This window comes from Phaethon lepturus, unplaced genomic scaffold (assembly GCF_000687285.1).
Source record: "Phaethon lepturus isolate BGI_N335 unplaced genomic scaffold, ASM68728v1 scaffold8503, whole genome shotgun sequence".
In the NCBI taxonomy this organism is placed as follows: domain Eukaryota; kingdom Metazoa; phylum Chordata; class Aves; order Phaethontiformes; family Phaethontidae; genus Phaethon; species Phaethon lepturus.
This window is the reverse complement of record NW_010531420.1, coordinates 35,007-52,194: the sequence shown is the minus strand read 5'-3', so window position 1 is coordinate 52,194 and position 17,188 is coordinate 35,007. Positions and strand designations below refer to the sequence as shown.

General features: G+C 50.5%; 1 protein-coding gene across 1 annotated transcript in view; it reads right to left on the bottom strand.

The window, feature by feature from the left end:
- The window catches only part of LOC104618852 (gamma-aminobutyric acid receptor subunit beta-4-like), a gene marked incomplete at its 3' end in the record, with an annotated part of 27,766 nt that extends 11,240 nt beyond the window's left edge, over positions 1–16,526 (bottom strand). The window contains exons 1-2 of the mRNA XM_010284557.1: positions 15,908–16,526; positions 11,805–11,893 (exon numbers count right to left, since the gene is read on the bottom strand). Coding sequence (XP_010282859.1) covers positions 11,805–11,893; positions 15,908–15,987 — 169 coding nt within the window. The remainder of the gene's footprint in view (positions 1–11,804; positions 11,894–15,907) is intronic.
- Between the last annotated feature and the right edge of the window lie 662 nt (positions 16,527–17,188).

Sequence of the window (17,188 nt, the reverse complement as noted above, 5' to 3'; positions counted from 1 at the left end):
CAGGACAAAAGTTACCAAGTTATCTTTTAACCCAGCACCTCTTATTAAGAGATAGAACTAACTGCCATTTGTTCATCAAAATAATTTCTTTCACTCAGGTTGCATGGATGAGCGAATCTTGCAGAGCTTTTGCATATATATTCATCTCCAGCAATTCATCAACATAATAATCACGCATTATTAACTTGAGTACTCATCAATTTTTTTTCTCTAGCTTCAAATGCTAGCAAGAGCTAGTGTGCAATACAGAAGAAAAACATGTCGGGAAATTTGTGATGAATGTTCTATTTTTGCTATGAAAGAAGGATAAGAAGAAAAATTCAGCTCATAGCCTATCCTCTCCCCCACTTCCAAAAATTTCCTACTAAGCTGAGACCCTTCCCCAGATGCCAGCAGTCTAGGCTTTCCTGCAGACCTATTCCCCAGCTGGAGGAGGTTTCCTTCTTCAGGTGACAATGTCCCACTAGTAAGTTCACATCTCTCCTGGTGTGACAGTCTCTGATGTTATACCCAGAGTTTTGCCACCTGCAATGGGGAGCCTCCTTCTTTATGTGTTCCCTGTTGAACTGCCCAGTGCAGCCCCTGAACTTGGCCTTTCCTATGGCACAAGTTTCCCCCAACCTGGAGGAGTCATCTGCTGTGGTCTCACTAACACAAATCTCCCTTAAAGAAAGAAGCCTGCAGGTGGATTGTCTCGCTGTGGCCAATGTGTAAGAGAAGACCAAGAAGAACACCAGGAAGATGCCTGGCAGCTGAGGAGATGTGTTTGGAAAGATCTTCTGATCAGAAAACCCGTTCTGGTTCTCTGGCACAGCTGCTGTTACGACCTGTGGAAGAGAAAGGGGCAGCTTGGTGTTTTCGCATCTCAGCTGATTGATGAGCCTTTGTCCCAAATGCAAGCATGGGATGATAAACCGTCATAGGAACGAAGTAAGGCACACTATTTCTGGGTCACATCTACCATTGCTCTTGGTAGGGGTTGGTCTGCATAGTAGAGAAAAGCCTACCATGGCTTTTAGTGGCTGCAATGACCCTGTGGGCTCAGAGAGCGGAGTCTCACACTGGGACAGGGAAGGCTGTGGTGTCCCTTCTTGCTGATGGCCTGTGGTGAGATTCATCACAGAAGCACAAGAAGAGTGAACGCTGGAACTAGCACAATAGCCAGGACACCCTTCCTACTTTTTCTACTATATGACATGATCATACACAGTTAATATGTTATCTGCCACATATAATTTTTGAAATATTCAGCCAATGATCATATTTTCAAAATTTCAGTTTTTCTGAAAAGGATGGTGGGGAATGCCCTCTTGCTCCATCCACTAGAACGGGAATTATTTGTGAACAAAATTAATGCCCATTGCATGTGACAGCCCTTCCTATGCTTATACCCCTTCCATTTCTCTGCAGCAAGAAGTAGGCCCTGAAGGTGCTCAGGTCTGTTCTCATGAATAAAGAGCAACAGCAGAAAGCAGAACTTCCCAGTTGCTATTCCTTGCACTGCCATGGGTTTTCTGTGTCATGCCCAACAAGTTGCCTCCTCTTGGTGTCCCCTAGATGTAAAATGGACCTAATGGTGATCCACCATCCCACAGGTAGCGAAGAAGATTTGTTAGTCAATGTTTGTACAGCACAGAAGCCTTGCTGTTATCTGTCACACAGAGCCCGTAATACTAGCTGAGAACAAATTATATTCGTGCATAATCAAAATCACATCCAGTTCAGCCCTGATTCAAGAACCCTTTTTGGCTGGTGATGATGTCCAGAGCAGAGAGAGCACAGCTTGATTTCCAGAGCCCAGGCTGAGCTGGCAGAGCTGGCAGGTAGAAATATCTTGTTTTGACTGGTAAACTGAGCAAATTTGACATGGAAACCACTGAGGGAGAATAAATATGGAACAACAAGATGTAATTTTTACAGAGGCTCTTTTCCAACTATAACTGTACTCAGAGCCATCCCAGATTTGAGCTAAGAGGTCCTGAGGTCTGAGGAGGGAAACTCAAGCCATCGTAGGTTTGGCTGAGGCTCACCCCTGTAACAAGTACAGACATCTATAAGTGCACAATTACTTAACAGCATTATTCCTGCAGGACTGCAAAGAGCAGGAGAAACAGGAAGGGGAAGGGAATAGATCAGAGAAGAAAAAGAGGTTTTAGTTCTGACACAGAACCAAGGATAAATGCCAACACCAGAAGAATAGCCTATAGGAACTGCATGATCAGTGTTCCCCAAACCAGCCTGAAATTCATACCCTGCTCAAAGCAAACAGTGTTGCTCCTACAGCCTGGGAGAAAGGGTGACTGAGAAGACCTCTGTTTCTTTCCATTTAATGGGAACAGGATCAATCACTGGATCTCCAGAATATCTGTTTATTTGACCAATCTGTTCATGCTATAGAGCTCCACTGTCCAACGTTTCTCTTTCTCACATATGTGATGTGAATTTCTTTAATGGGCTTTATGTCATCGTTAAGTGCATCATTTGTCTTGTCCATGTTTCTAGTCATGTTTTAACAAGTGCATGATATTTCACATGAAATATCAAGATATAAATAGACACTTAACAAACCCCACCAAGGGCTATCCGCAGGAATGGATCTTACAGACTTCTGCACCAAACACTGTCACTACTGCTGAAGAACCATCTTACATCAGTTCAGCCTGACACATTAGTAGCCTCCAAATTTTTTTCTTTGAACCAGACATAGGTAAGAAAAGTGACATGAACACACAGTCTGTCTTTCATGTAGCAGTAAAACTACAGCATATTCCTTGGCTTTTATACTTTGTACTATGCACGTTAAAAACATTTTTCTGCCTAACTGGGGTATTGGGAGTCTTAGGAAATGAACAATGTAGATATGTAAAGCTGTTCTGATGAATAGCTCTAGGGCTGTGGGAATATATTCTGAGTAATCAAAAGGACTTGTACTAATGGGTTTTACACTCTTTTTACATTTTGCTTTCAGCGGAAGTCCCTCGAAGGCAAGTTTACTGGCAGGAATAATCTCAGAAATGTTGTTACGTAGATGTTAGTCAAGGAGGAAGATGGATCCAGGTGAGATGACAAACATCCTCCAGACTGGCTTTAAACAACAATCTGCATGTAATCAGCTAATTAATTGAGAAGTATTGGAATTATTCTACTAATCAATAACTTGAACGCATTGTATTCAGTCATAAAAAATCTATGACTAAGAAAAGAGGCAAAATTCACGGAATAAATGCTTTGTTAAAATGACGATGACATCTTTCTTTTAGAGATACCTCAGAGCCCCTTGCTAGTCACAGTGCACTGCTGTAGACTAACTCCAGCAGCGTTGGAAAGTGACTGTGTCAGAGGCTGAGCAGAGCTGCAGGGAAAGACTGCACCAGCCGAGGGTGAAAAGGAAGGAGGAAGGCAACCGGATGCAATTATCCAACATGGGCTTTGGAACAAAAATGAGAATCAACATCTCCTCCAGTTCCTGTGAAAGAATACTGGCTTAATGGACAACAGCAAGACTTCATGTCCTCCACTGGATACCAAATCCAGAAAACAATGCCTGGTACTACCAAGCGCAGCTTTAGGGCAGGCACACAGATTGCTCAGAAACTCAAGGCCAATTTGACTCTGGGCTGAGACTCAGGAGAACTCACCTTCATTGCTCTCTTCATCATTCCACCCAAAACTCCCTCCACCGCTCTGTGTCAGAGCTTCCTGTCTCTGAAGGAGGATAATAAGGATCTTGTGTGGCCACAGAAGAACGCACAAATATGTTCAACATGCAACAAGAAGTTTGCAAGCTCTGTAACACTGGAGGAAGGGACTGGCCTAATATTATTGCATTATTGCACTCAAAAAAATGCATGAGAAAACAAAATGGATGAAAGTTAGGTGGAAGGGTGCCCAGTGCGGAATGCATGTTATGGAGCTAGTTCTTAATTAAACAGTCCACAGGATCCTTGTTCATTCCTTTTCCTTGTTTGATAGAGGATGGATTTGCTCTGAGGATGACACAGGGTTATATATCGAAGGATAGTGCTGACAGTGGGGTCCCTGCCTGATTTGCTGAAGAAGCTGATAGCCATGCAGTGCGTGAGGGAGAGGTCTCCAGGAAAGGAAAGAAGATGTTTGTGTAGCTGAGTCCTGCTCTCCAGGACTGTATGTGTCACAGGGGTTCCTACACAAATCACCTAAACCTCACAGGTTTTCATGAACTCTGTGTGTCTCTCTCTTGGGGCACTGGGGCTGAGCACACACAGCTGTGGCTGAAATCAGTAGGAGCTGTGCTTCGAACACGCAGTGTGCTGACCACAATGCTGCTAAGTATTTTGCAAAATCAGGTGTTTTGTCTGGGCACCCCACAGCAAGGAATACCTTTGACTCCTCAGAGGGGAGGTGTGAACATGTTCATGCTGTACTGGTGAGCTTGACAACAGTTATAAAAACAGCTAATTCTGTGTTGAGAGCAGGTCTCAATACAGAACAGCCAAGAAAGCAGGAGTCCAAGATGGTCTTTGCCTGCTCCTCCCAGGCTTTGTATGAGACATGCATCTCACTGCAGTCCGGCTCAACCTGTCCTAATCACCTGCCGTGACCACCTCAGCTAGTCCCCACTGCCGTGCTCCCAGCCTGTCCCCCTCTTGAATGAAGGGAACAAGAAAGATGAGCTCCATGTGTAAATGGCGTCTCATGTGTGCTCTGTAGAGGTGTTCAGGAGGAAGCCACTGTTGGACCTTGCCTCCTGATGCACCCTCACAAGGGGACCAAATATAGATCCAAGGAGAAATTCCAATTCTGGCTTTTCTGAAGTCCTGAGTGTCTGACTTTACAGCCTCAAAGTCCTTTTCACACTATGTATTTCCTATAAAAAGAGCAAAGTGAAAAAAATAGAAATTCCATCATGTGGCAATGTGTTAACATCCACATATGTCCCAAGAAGGACTGGATCCTTTCATTTCCTGCCACTTCAGTTAATGAAGTAAGACACAACAGCAGGAGATTGTCATCTTCCTTCTGGATTAGCCCTAGAGAAGATGTGACCCATGGTCTGGAGCCAGAAGTCATGTAAATGGGGGAGGAAACGAGGGCTGCACAGTGCAGCCAGTTTTACTGGCCAAGAACATCCTTTTCTTAACACCCTTTTCTCAGGAAGGACTACTGGCAGCCCTAGTGGCACATCCACCTTTTCTTTGACCCTGGGTGTCACTGAGGTTTGCAGACTTCTCAAAACAGCTCGGGCCTCTCCTTCCTCAATTTGCACATTTCCCCAATCCCATATTTACCCCTCTGCTTTCAAATCCAGAGCTGCTCCTCCGCCCTGCCAGGGTATAGGAAAGGAAGGGCGATATCTCCCACTGTACTAAGGCTCTGTGAAGTGCAGCATTTCAGCTTAACCCTGTGTCCAGCTCTGGGCAATTTCTCCTGCAGACAGTGAAGGAGATGGCCCTGGCATGAGGAGTGCCTTCCTGCTAAATCTCAATTCCCTGCCCCAAAGCACGCAAAAGAGTTGGCTCAAGGCATCTCAGAAGAGTAGGGAAAATTTAATCTGGATGCTCTGAGATTTTTGTCACAGAAGTGGAGGGGAAGAGAGATGGAGAGCCGAGGACGAAGCCCTAGGAAGGCAGGTCTGCAGCTCCTATTGCCCTGGGGACAGGCAGCCCAGGACCAGCACCCGCCCCCGTGCCGGGCTGTCCCCTTCCCGGCCCCACACCCTGGCCCTCCTGCAGCACCACCACTCTGGGATGCTGCACCGGCACCGGAGGTGGTGGGTCTATGGCACTGGTGCCAGCCAGGTCACTGGTGGCCGTGGGAACCTGCCTGCTACACATGCACCTGGGTCAGCCCTGCTGGAGGTGCTGCCAGTTTCACCCCCCAACATTTTAGGAGAGGAAAAAACCACAACATGTGCATGCCTCATCCTCTTCTCATAAATTTCTGCATCATTTAGCCTAAAATTTCCCCCTTCCCCTTCAAAAAGTCAAAGCAAGCTAGCTGCATGGAAAAAAACACAACCACTGTGGCTGAACCTTATAACGCAGTGGAAAACAGGAACATTTTCAGAAAGCCTTAACAATGTGCAATACCACCAGTCTTGACTACATGAGAAACCAAATTCCCATTCCTTCCAGTACAGGACCACTAGGACCAGCTGTTTCCCAGCCATGCAGGGCTGGTGGGCCAGGGCTTAGCCCCCGCCTCCTGCCGCATTCGTGCCAGCCAACGCAGCCGCTCAGCCTGGCAGCTCCGCCAGTTTCAGAGCCCTGAACTACTGACGATGCTTCACTGCAACACTTTATGCATCAGCAATCATTTATTTTTACAATTCTGGGTTTCAAGTGATGCTGTTATGCAGGGAAGAGCTGAGGATTTCATCCCTGGGTCCACTGAATTTGCAGTGGCCTTTGAAGAAGAAATGCTTCAGGACAAGCAGGACGTGGGGACAGGCTGGACCCCCAAGAGGGTGCAGATGTGATGGAGCAGAGAGGGGCTGAAGGCAGGAGGGGCAGGGGAGAGACAGGATGGATACTGCAGCTAAGCAGGGGGTTGGGTGTCAAAGGAGAGGGGTGAGACTGGGAAAGGGTGACGAGAGCTGGGAAGCCAGGTCCAAGCTGTGGAGCAGATGAGGAGCAGGACACAGGCTCATTTCAACCCAAGACCCCATAAACACTAATTGTCCTTAGGGGAGTTTGAATTAAAAATGGAGCAGGGGAGGCTGCTGACCCCACAGGCATGGAAACACAGGATTTACTGTGTAATCCTGAGGGTTTCCCAGTCACTCCCTTTTCACCAGGCATTTTCAGACATTGTGCACACCACCCAGGAGAAACAAGATGAACCCTACACTCTAGATAGCCTAAGGTTTAGGAGCAGAGAATGCCCTCACCCTGCTTTTGGCTAACTAGATCTGTAAATGATGCTGGGAAACCATACAGGGTCTCCTTTCCATCCACTCCTGGGAAGCAAAGCCATCTGCTTGAAACTCTTGCAAAGTTTTGGGCTGGAAACGATGCACCAACAGAGAGCAGCTGAGTCACTGAGCTCAAGTGGGATACTTCTGCCATTCTTTCATTGCCTTCTCTACCCTGGGGCAATACAGTCTGCATTTGCTTTTTTTTTTTTTTCCTTCTTTCTTTTTTTTTTCTCCTATGGAACTAACGCATCTGAAAGTGAGTGCCTAAGAACCAGGGTGCTGCTCTGAAAGCTCCCTCTCTCCCCCAGTGCTTCCCTCACCTGATCTGCAGCATCCCCTGCTCATCCAGTCCTAAAACATGATCATCCTGTTTGCCTTACTGTCCTGTGGCTTGCAATACACCTGCTGAGCAGTGCACCCTATACTGTCGGCCCAGGCCGGGACCAGCTGGATGACACTAACCTGCCATATGATCTCCCTGTGAGATGCACTGCCCTGCTCCCCCAGAGCTGAGCAGGCTCCCCAGCACACCTTGCCAAAAGACCTCACTCTGCATCGTTGCTGATGTTGCAGTACCAGGACAGAGATCTCCCTCTTCAGCAGACCAAGAGCCTGGGCTGGATCTTCCCCCTACACCCTGCAAATCCCTCCTCCAAGGCCGTTCCAGATCCCCACCACAATCCTTGCCAAACCCCTCAGGCCCGCTTTGCAATGACCCCCTACCCTTTCAGCCCCAGGCTATTCCCTTGCTCAGCCCATGAAAATTGGTGTTTGTGGTCCCGACATATCCCACCCTGCGACTGTCCCACATCTGCCCAACGTGGTGTGCTACTCTAAGGTTTGAAGGACAGTGGCTGAAGCTAGAGGGGCGTGTTCAGGGCTCCCCAGGCTGGAAAGGTTTATCATCTGCACCCCAAGAACTGATGTACCTGCTGGCCCCACAGCATCCCCCTCAATGACACCCCCTCCACTCCACCTCACCTGGTGCCTGACCCCTTGGGCTGCCCCCACCGAGCCAGGACAGCTTTCTAGAGGTGGTGCTCCCAGATTTTTCCATCACCCCCACATGGCTCCAACTTTCCCCCTTTCTCCTGCGTGTCCCCCCATTCAGCCCAGCTCCTCAGACGAGCACGTCACACTCATTGCCACAGCACTACCCCTGAGAGCTGACCTGCTCGTCGGCCTAATGGGTTTCCAAGGAGGTGGGGAAGAGGGGAAGGGAGCGAGTGGCTGATGCTTCTCAGCCACTCAGCTCGGCCCAGAGCTAACGAGGCATCTCAAAATTAAAAAGTGAACTGCAATCCCCAGCAGGCCTGTCCTCCTTTTGGTATTAGTTGGAGTTCTCTTTCTCTCTCAGAAAAAGAGGACTGGGGAGCTGTGAGGTTTTTTTTCTGGGGAGCGTTTGGAGCCATTGAAGCACCACATCCCAGGGATGGCGGGGGTGCTGGGATGAGGAACGGCAGCCTGGGGCTGCTCTGCTGAGGAAGCACTGGCTCTCTTGGAAGGGTTGAGAACTGCAAGATCTGCCTCACCATGGCAAGGAGCACGGATGGTACATGGGAACAGGGTCTTTCTACATCCAAAGGTCCCCAGCTCCCTCCTGCTCTGTGGGCAGCAACCATGGGCGCGTGGAGGAGGCACCCCAGGACACGGAGGTGGTACCTTGCCTGCAAAGCCATGGTGGGGGACAGTGCAGGAGTGATTGCCACCAGGCACTGATGTGGGGGAAGGATGGCAAGAAGGAAATAACTTTCCTGTAGGAGGAAGAGATAGGGAAAGCGAGCAGGGAAAAAGCAGAGGAGGGAGGAAGGGAGGGCAGCCTGGTTTATCACTTTTGTGGATTTTATTTCTCATGTGGGAATCTGTCTGGGAAGGACCTTTCTCTGCCTGCACACCCAGGGTGCTCAGCGCTGGCTGTTCTGATCTTCCTGCCCCCAACGCACTCATTCTTGAGCTGCAGAGGGACGAGGGCTCTGGCTTGTAGAGGTGCTCTCTGGAGCAGCTCAGCCTGGCTCACAGGAAACTGAGCAGTAGTTGCTTTGCTCCAGTCCTGGCCACTGCTCCTGCAGGCAGCTGCCTGTCCAGCCAGACCCCTCGGTCACTGCTGGGCCAGCCCCAAGACAGGCCCGCGCTGTTCCTCTGGGGGAGATGGCTCTAAGCACGACCTGCCAGCACCCCAAGATGCTGTCTCGACCATTCACAGCTCACCCTAACTGGTCTTCCTGGGGAGAGAGCACAAGTGAGTGAAGAGTGATTGCCTTCCCCAGCAGAATGGCTTATACCCACCTTGCCCAGCTGGAAGGCAGCTGAGGGGTGGCAGAATGGTCCAAGTGGGGCACGAGGTGGGCTGCAGGGCAGTGTCCTGGAGAACAGCCCACTCCTCAGAGGGTGCTGGGACTGGGGTTCAGTCCAGTCCCACATGTCCCTGAGAGATGGCAGGTCTGCATACACGCAGCTTACAGGGTTTTGCCCAAGGTGTGCCTTTTCCAGCTGCACACAATTTATTGGGGGGCATTTTTCTTTCTCCACAGCCTGGCTGTGGATAACCTAGAAGCCATGAAGGATTAGATGCATCCTGGCATGTTCCCACTGGATTTCTCCTAGGAATGGATTTGGTCCAAAACCTCAGAGAACTGGTGAGCTCTGGGGACAGCAGTGGTGCAAGAAAACTTCTACCGCTTTTCCCTGGACTCATAATGCTAATGATCTTCTGCTTTCAGACTCACCTCTTCCCTCATCTGTAAATGCTGCAGGGAAAATTTTGTCCAGATAAGGTTATCCTCAGGGAAAGGGGGCCAGACATGCTGAGAGTTAGGGCATCCCTGCACACTGAGCACCAAAGGCACCATCACTGGTGCTGCCAGCTGGGACTTTGTACTCATGAGCAGAGGGAAGGACAAGAAAGGGTGAAAGGCAAAAGTGAAATGAGTGCAGGAAAGAGGGTTACCATCGTCTTTCTATTTCTTTGCTTGAGTGAGGGAAAGTGCAGTTTGTACTTTGGGAATTCGGAGCAAATTCAAATAAAATGCAACGGTTGCCCAAAAACATCCATTTTACAGTCAGGAAGGGCACAGTGCCTGCCGAGCCCAGCCCGCGCACCGCACAGACCTGGCAGGGCCGGCAGCACCGTCTGCGCTGAGCCCCATGCCGCCCTGCCCAGGCTGAAGGAAGGAGTGGTCCATGTCCTGGGGGGTGGATGGATGCCCTGGGGACCTGGCATCACAGCAAACAGGCTGTGAAAGGGGCCTGGGCTCCTGGACCTCCAGCCCCACATTTCTCCACTGCACCCCTCTGCTCTGTGCCTCCACAGAGCCAGACCACCTACTGTTTTACTGCATCATAATCATCTCAATGTCTTACAATATGGTTTTCTTGCAGTTTTTATGTCGTATCTGCAGTTCTCCCCCTCATAAAATGTGACTGCACCAATTCCTGTGATTGGGGCTGGTCAGCTAATAGGGACATTTTAGGTTCCTCAGACAAAGCCTCTAAGTCAAATCCCATGTTCAAAGGAGAGAAGGGAGAGGGGGAACCCCTGTTTCCTTGCAGAGCACTGAAAGCCTCCCCAAAGTGTTCCCCCTGCACTGAAGTGACACCCCAGATACCCACTGTGCACTATGGAGGGATGAGCATCTCCCCCACCCCACAGTCCTCCATGAGACCAGGGCCCAGCAGCACCCGAAAGCCGCCGCTCCACCCTGGGAGCGTCCCCAGCGGGGACGGCGCGGGGAGGGGAGGCGTTCTGTGCCAGGGAAAGGGGCAGTGAGCGGCTGCGGGCAGGTTTGGGTGAGGTGCAGGGAAACCAGAAGTTTCAGGGAGGGACAGGTTCTTTCGTGGGGTCATGGGAAACTGGAATACACTGACGTGACTTCAAAACCTGATGAAATCGGGGGGGATATTCCACACACATACCCCCCCTCCCCCCGCCCCCAGTTCCAAGGAACTCTGGATCAGGTCCTTTGGGAGAAAACGCGTCCCATGGACTTGGCCCTGGCATGTCTGCCCCTCAAAATCACAAGCATGAACCTACTTCGCAGCAGTCATCTAGAGAAGGACATTTTGATATGGTTCCTGTCCTCCTACAGGCTGAAGATCCCCCCATCCCACACATCTCCTCGTGAGGGGGAAATAGCATTGCCCAGAAGAGACTGAAAACAGCCAAGCTCGGCAGGTTGAAGCCAGAAATCCTCTAAATCCCCCTCCCCATGTGGTCAGCTGTGGTTCTCACTGCTTGCTCCTCTCCAACAAAAGAACCTCAACTGTACTCTGGAGTACAACGGTACCCAAGGTTTATTTCATGTTTCATCTCCACCAGCACAACAAAGACAAGGCTCTTCCTATTCTCCTTTTTGCTTTTTGCTCACAGGACACGAGAGGACTTGCAGATCCTCACATCTCCTATGAATAAGCAACGAGGCCACCAGCTCCCCAGGGAATGTTTTATCCCATACTGTTGCTGAAGGGCCAGCCTGGCAGACCAACCGACAGTCCTGCCAATGGACAGCCCAGCCCTCTGCAGGGAAAAGAGCTAAAAAATCTGGCATTGGGAACAGCAAGTGGAGGAAGGTGACCTGTTGTCCATGATGGAGGAAAGTTTTGGGGTAGAGGAAAAGCAGAGAGTCTCTGTCCCAGCAAAATGTCCCCAGAAACATCACACCATGGACAACCCCCAAGCTGTCTGCAGAAATTGGTTATAGCAAGAGGAGATAGATAGCAGGAGGGAAACCAGGAGGCCAGAAAGAAACGTGAGGGAGAAGGCAAGAAGGAGATGGGGCTAGCAAACAGGGCACAGGGGAGAAGTCAGGTGGGAGCGTTTCGCAAGGGTAGTGCATGTTGCGAGCAGGCGAGCCGGCAGCACAGACACGCGATGGCCCCTGTGCTCTGCTCTCATGACTGGCCATCACCATACCTCCAAAGTCGGGCCTGAGGCGGACGTCATAGCCCTTCAGCAGTTTGTCCACAATCTCTTTCACCACAGAAATATTCCCAGTGGATGGGCTGAAAGACAAAAGAAGAGAGTCCTCGTCATCCCGTGTGCCACCAGCCCCACAGCAGCGGGTCCCGGCCAGGCAGCACTGCCAGAGCACCCATCGCGCCCCATGGCACCGAGGTGCCTGTGTGAGCTACAGACACCCCAGCCATGGGCACAGCCTCCCCATTTCCTTTCTCACTTGTATTTTCTGTCTCTGGTGCAGGTCTTGGCCCCCAGCCTGCACACGAGCCCCGTGGGGCTGCCAGGGGTTCTAAGCCATCTTTGGGGGTGGCACAGGAGTCTCAGCAGGTATTTTGGCTCCTCTTCTGTAGCTCACCCTGACCACTAGGTACTCCAAACTCCATCCCCCTGTGCTCCTGCCTGGTGCGTGCCTGCATCCCAGCGGTCCCACCAGGCTGGTATCCCTCTCAACACAGGCACCACTCACCATGCACACCCCGTCCCCAGCCACCGACCTGCACACTTGGGATGCCTCGCTGTGCCCTGCCCATAGGTGGGTGCGCACACTCACACGCAGGAGGAAATTACCCTTTCTGTTCCACCAAGACGTGCACAGGGCAGCTGCAGCCTCTCTTTTGCAGGGCTCACTTCCCTTCCCCTGCCGCACTGGGCACTTGCTCCCAGTCTCACACTGCACAGCACAGACTTGGCACGCACTGAGGTCCCCAATACACAAGTCCCACCCCAGCAGGTGCCCTGCACTGTCACACATCCCAGTGCAACCTCTGCTTCTCAGCGCACCCAGGTATTTCTTCGTATTATTGAAGTAAAGGGAAAAACAATGCTGCTTTTGTCCTATGGCCTCAACATATGGCTGATCTTTGGCATGTAAAAATTCATTTTGTCACTCGGCATCATGGTGACTTCTTAGCAACACAAATCAAGAGACAGAGACAGGAAAAGAGAGTCCATCTTTTGCTCTTTGTGCGAGGGCAGCAATCCTTTCCCTCCCAACGCTCCGACTTCCATGCAGGGGGGCAGCCATCCTCCCTAACGCTGATCAAGCTCCTCCAGCCATTTCAGCAAGAAGGGAGCTCCCCCTAATAACAGCCCAAGAGCCAAAGCAAAACTGAGTGTGGGAAACCAGAAAGCAGAGGATGCTAAAAATATCGAACCTATTCAAGTGCTGTGGGGTATATAGGTTTTCTGCCTGAAAATCCAGCCTCAGCATCACCCTTGTCCCCTGCTTTGCATGAGAATGGAGACCCTGCCCATGACAACTCCTGCTCTTTGCAGTCACCCACCACAACAGCATGTTTCCCTGTCAACACCGCCTCCCACATCCATCCAAGCCAAGCTGGAAAGCTGCACCAGAGCACTGCCTCTGCCAGCCAGCCCTGTGCCTCACTGGTCACCGGGGTTTGCGCTGACATGTCCGTGTGTCTGCATACACGCACACACACAGACATGCTTTCCTGACTGTATGGAGGATGTACAGACTCCCTGCCTGTGCACACAGACATCCAGACACATGAAAGTGCTGGAGCTCAAGGGTACAGCTGTGAAGTGCACAAAGGTGTGTGCATGTGTGTGACCACATCCAAGACTGCGTGGAGGTGACTGTGGGTGCAGATCTTGCTCCATTGGGTTATGATGAGACTGGGCTGTGGACACATTTTATGCAGGTGCACAGAAATAGTCATTTGTGGGTGCCTGAGACTGAGTTCCCAGGTGCCCAGTCTCTCCGTGTAGCCATGGGTGGAGGCGTGTGGGACCTGTGGTGAAACCGGGCATGTATTAAGGCTCTGGACACACAGAGTGTGTATGTGCAGGGATTTCTCAACTGAAGAGGGGTGTGTGGATATGAGACAGCACACTTCCCAGGCCCAGCTTTGGTACATGGACGAACCGTTCAGCACTTGTGCTGGGGGGAGGTGTCTGAGCTGCATTCCTTGACCATGCACCTTACAGGGGTACAGCTCTCCACTGCATTGCTTTAATCACTGAAAAAAGGCCGGAGAGGTGTGCACAGCACTGCACCTAGGCTTGCAAGGTCCGCTTACACCTGTGGATTTCTATGCAGGTATGTGCTCACGTATATATGCTCACAGTAGATTGATAGTGTGCCACCAGCATTTGTTCATCTCTGGACAGTCATTCCGAGGTACATAGATTTCCATATTCATAGATTCCCAAATTCATAATATAGACACTAGGTATTTCTCAAGGGATTTAGACTTCTGTTTAGCTTCACACAGGACACCATAAACTCAGGAAGCAGCGTTACCTCCTTAATATTGGCAAGGAAATTGAGGCAGAGATAGGAACCAATGTGCCAGGGGCCCTGCAGAAAGCGGCAGAGTGGGAAGAGGGAAATAGGGACTATTTCCTCCTCATCAGCTACAAGTTGGCCTAGTGAGGGAATAAACTGGTGTCAAAATTAAGCACCGGGTCTCTTTCCTCTCATTGCTCCTTTTGATCCAAAAAAACATCCCTCCTACTGAACAGGCAAGTTGTGCATTTGCCCAGCTGTGGGTGAGCAGCTGCATCTAAGTGCTATTCCTGGCAAAGGTGGGTCTGCGTCTGCTTATGGAGCACGTACATCCAGCCTGCGAAATGAATTTTTGAATGCTGTGTCCCTGACTCTGTGCGGGTGTGCATGTGCTTCGCATATACACATACACTTGCAGCCAAACATCTACATATATGCGCACCGTGTTGCTGGCCAGGCTGTGTGGGAGTAGCTGAAAGCATGTACACATGGGAGAATGTTTTGTCTCCAAGGTGTGCACAGATATACATGCAGACTATAGGCAAATATCAGTCCTGGACATAAGCAGATATAAACACACATGCAAAGACACATCTGAGCAAAGACTTTTGACATGGGCATTGCTCTTTATACGTTTGCTTGAACGCTGCCTCTGCGTGCCCATGTATGTGCCCATACACAGTGGAACCATGCATGAGTGGTGTGGGTAAAGCGGGCACGAATCTGCACACGTGCATGCTTATACCTATGGGAACATAACATAAACCTTTGTATATACAGCTCTGCAAGCCTGTGCAGGGACCTGCATGTGTGTACGGGGAACGTGCTGCTCGGTGTGCATGGCTGAGCAAGGAAATGCCACAGCTCTCTCCCCAGCAGACTTCATGCTCGCCGTCAGCACAGAGGTGCAAACCCACCTGCCCGCATGGGTGAGAAGGGGGGTGAGGAGGAGCAGGCAGCACTACTCCTGCGTGGGAAGGCAGTGGGTAAATGCCTGTGTCAGAGTGAACAGGTGTGCTCCGAACACCTCGTCCAGGCTGGATGGGTGCCTGCACCTCTGCTTGCTTGGATCACTTGGAGTGCTCAGGGCAAACGCAGGAATAGCTGCAGCTTGAGCATGCGGGGTATCAGTGCGAACATTTACACGGCTACAGGCAGAGCAGGTAAAGCGCGCTGTGCTCCGTAGATGTGCTGCGATACACATGTGTGTGCACCCGCATGGGCATGGATGAATGTGCACATGCAGGGATGTATCTGAACGGATCGCACCCACAGACGATGCTGTTGCACGCCATAAATCTGCGTGGAGGCACAGACGTAGGCGTTGCTTCCCGTACACCGCAGAGCCAGGGCTTTGGTACTGGCACAGCGTGCTCGGCCGTGAGCGTGTGCGCCGTGTGTGCGCAGACACAGGCATGGCCGAGGCAGCCCTGTGCCGGGGTGCGTATGCACGCAGCTCGGTGCTGTGCACTCCGTCGGCTCCTACGGACACCATGTTCCCCAGCAAATTGTTTCATTTTGCCATTTTCCCCCCTGGTCGGGTACGGGGGGGATGATGGGACGCGATGCGCTGCAAGTGGGCTGTGAGGTGGGCTCCGTCTGCGGAAAGCCTGCTCCACATCTCATGTATGAGCATCCCTCCTCCCCCTAAAATGACACGGACTGGGAAATAACAACAGCAGGCAGCAGGGGAAGGAATTTGGGGAAAGAACCCCCTCCCCTTTCCCACATACAGATCGATGGAGAAAACCCCAAACAAAACAAACAAACCCCCCTTGTCCCTGGAGCCTGGGATCGCAATCCTTACCTTTGCGCACAGCAGGCGAGACAAAGAGCTGCTAAAGCAGAGACAATTCCACTCAATCTGTCTGCCTGAAATGTCCACATTTCCACAAAGACGAAGGATGAAAAAAAAATCTTTGGAGGGGAGGGGAAAGAAGGATGGATCTTCTGAAATCCCCCTCCAAAAAAAGGGGGGGAGGGAAAAAAGAAACCAACCCCCCCCAGTTAATATTTCCTACAGAAAAAGAATAATGAAAAAAACTAAAAAATGTGGGGGAAAAATATCCCCCCCCGTTCCTTCAGTGCCAGTCAAAGAATTCGTTTCTTCTTCCTTTCAGCATCCTCTCAACAAGAGACATCCTCTGGCAATGGAGAAAATCCCAAGAGAAAGAAAAATAAAATGCCCCAAAATGGGCTCAGCAAAATGCGAAATTGAATCTCACAGGTACGCAGAAGAAGGAGAAGAAGAAAAAAAACAAAAAAAAAGAAAAAGAAAAAAAGAACTCAGTGTCCCCTGAGCACTCCACTTGGATTATTTTTCCTCCTGCTCTTTTGCCATCCGGTTCTGCAGATGTTGCATGGCTCCTGCTACCCACCTTCAGAGAAGAGGAGGAGGAGAAAGAGAGTGTGTGTGTGTGTGTGTGTGTGTGTGTGTGTGAGAGAGAGAGAGTGTGAGGGGGGAGGTGTGAGTTATCTAGCAATACGATTTTATTCTGGATTTTACCTACTTGCTCCCCCCTCCCTCTTTTTTTTCCGAGGGGGAAGAGGAAGCAAGCCAACGCCACTGTACTGTTATTTTAGTTTAGGGAAATCTCGGGCTCATCACTTGTAAGGTTTGGGACTTTTCTGAAAGGGTTAAAAAAAGGAAAAACAAATGCAACCCAGTAAATAAATAAATACATATATGCATGTGTAGAAATAAATAAACCCCTGTCTGCAGAAAGAGCTGCTCTCCGAGGGAGGACTGGACGTCTCCCTAGTGCTGTTGCCGCAGCTCCTGTGGAGTTTTGCTGCTCGTTGCAAAGTCACAAGAGGAGGGGAGGAGAGAGGGAGTTTGTGGATGGGGAGGGGGACTCTCCGGACAAACTGGGATCCTGACGTCATGGCTGACAACATTAACCCCTGCTGGCTTGCAAAGGGCATTTTTTTTTTTTTCTTTTCTTCCCAGGGAGGTGGGAGAGGGAATAGGATGGGAAGGTGTTGGCATTTTGGCAAGCGGGGGGATGCGCCTGGACAAGAGTGGCCCAGCTGCAAGCGCTGACGGGTGCTGTGGTTGCCTGAAATAGTGTGATCAGCAAAGGCTGAG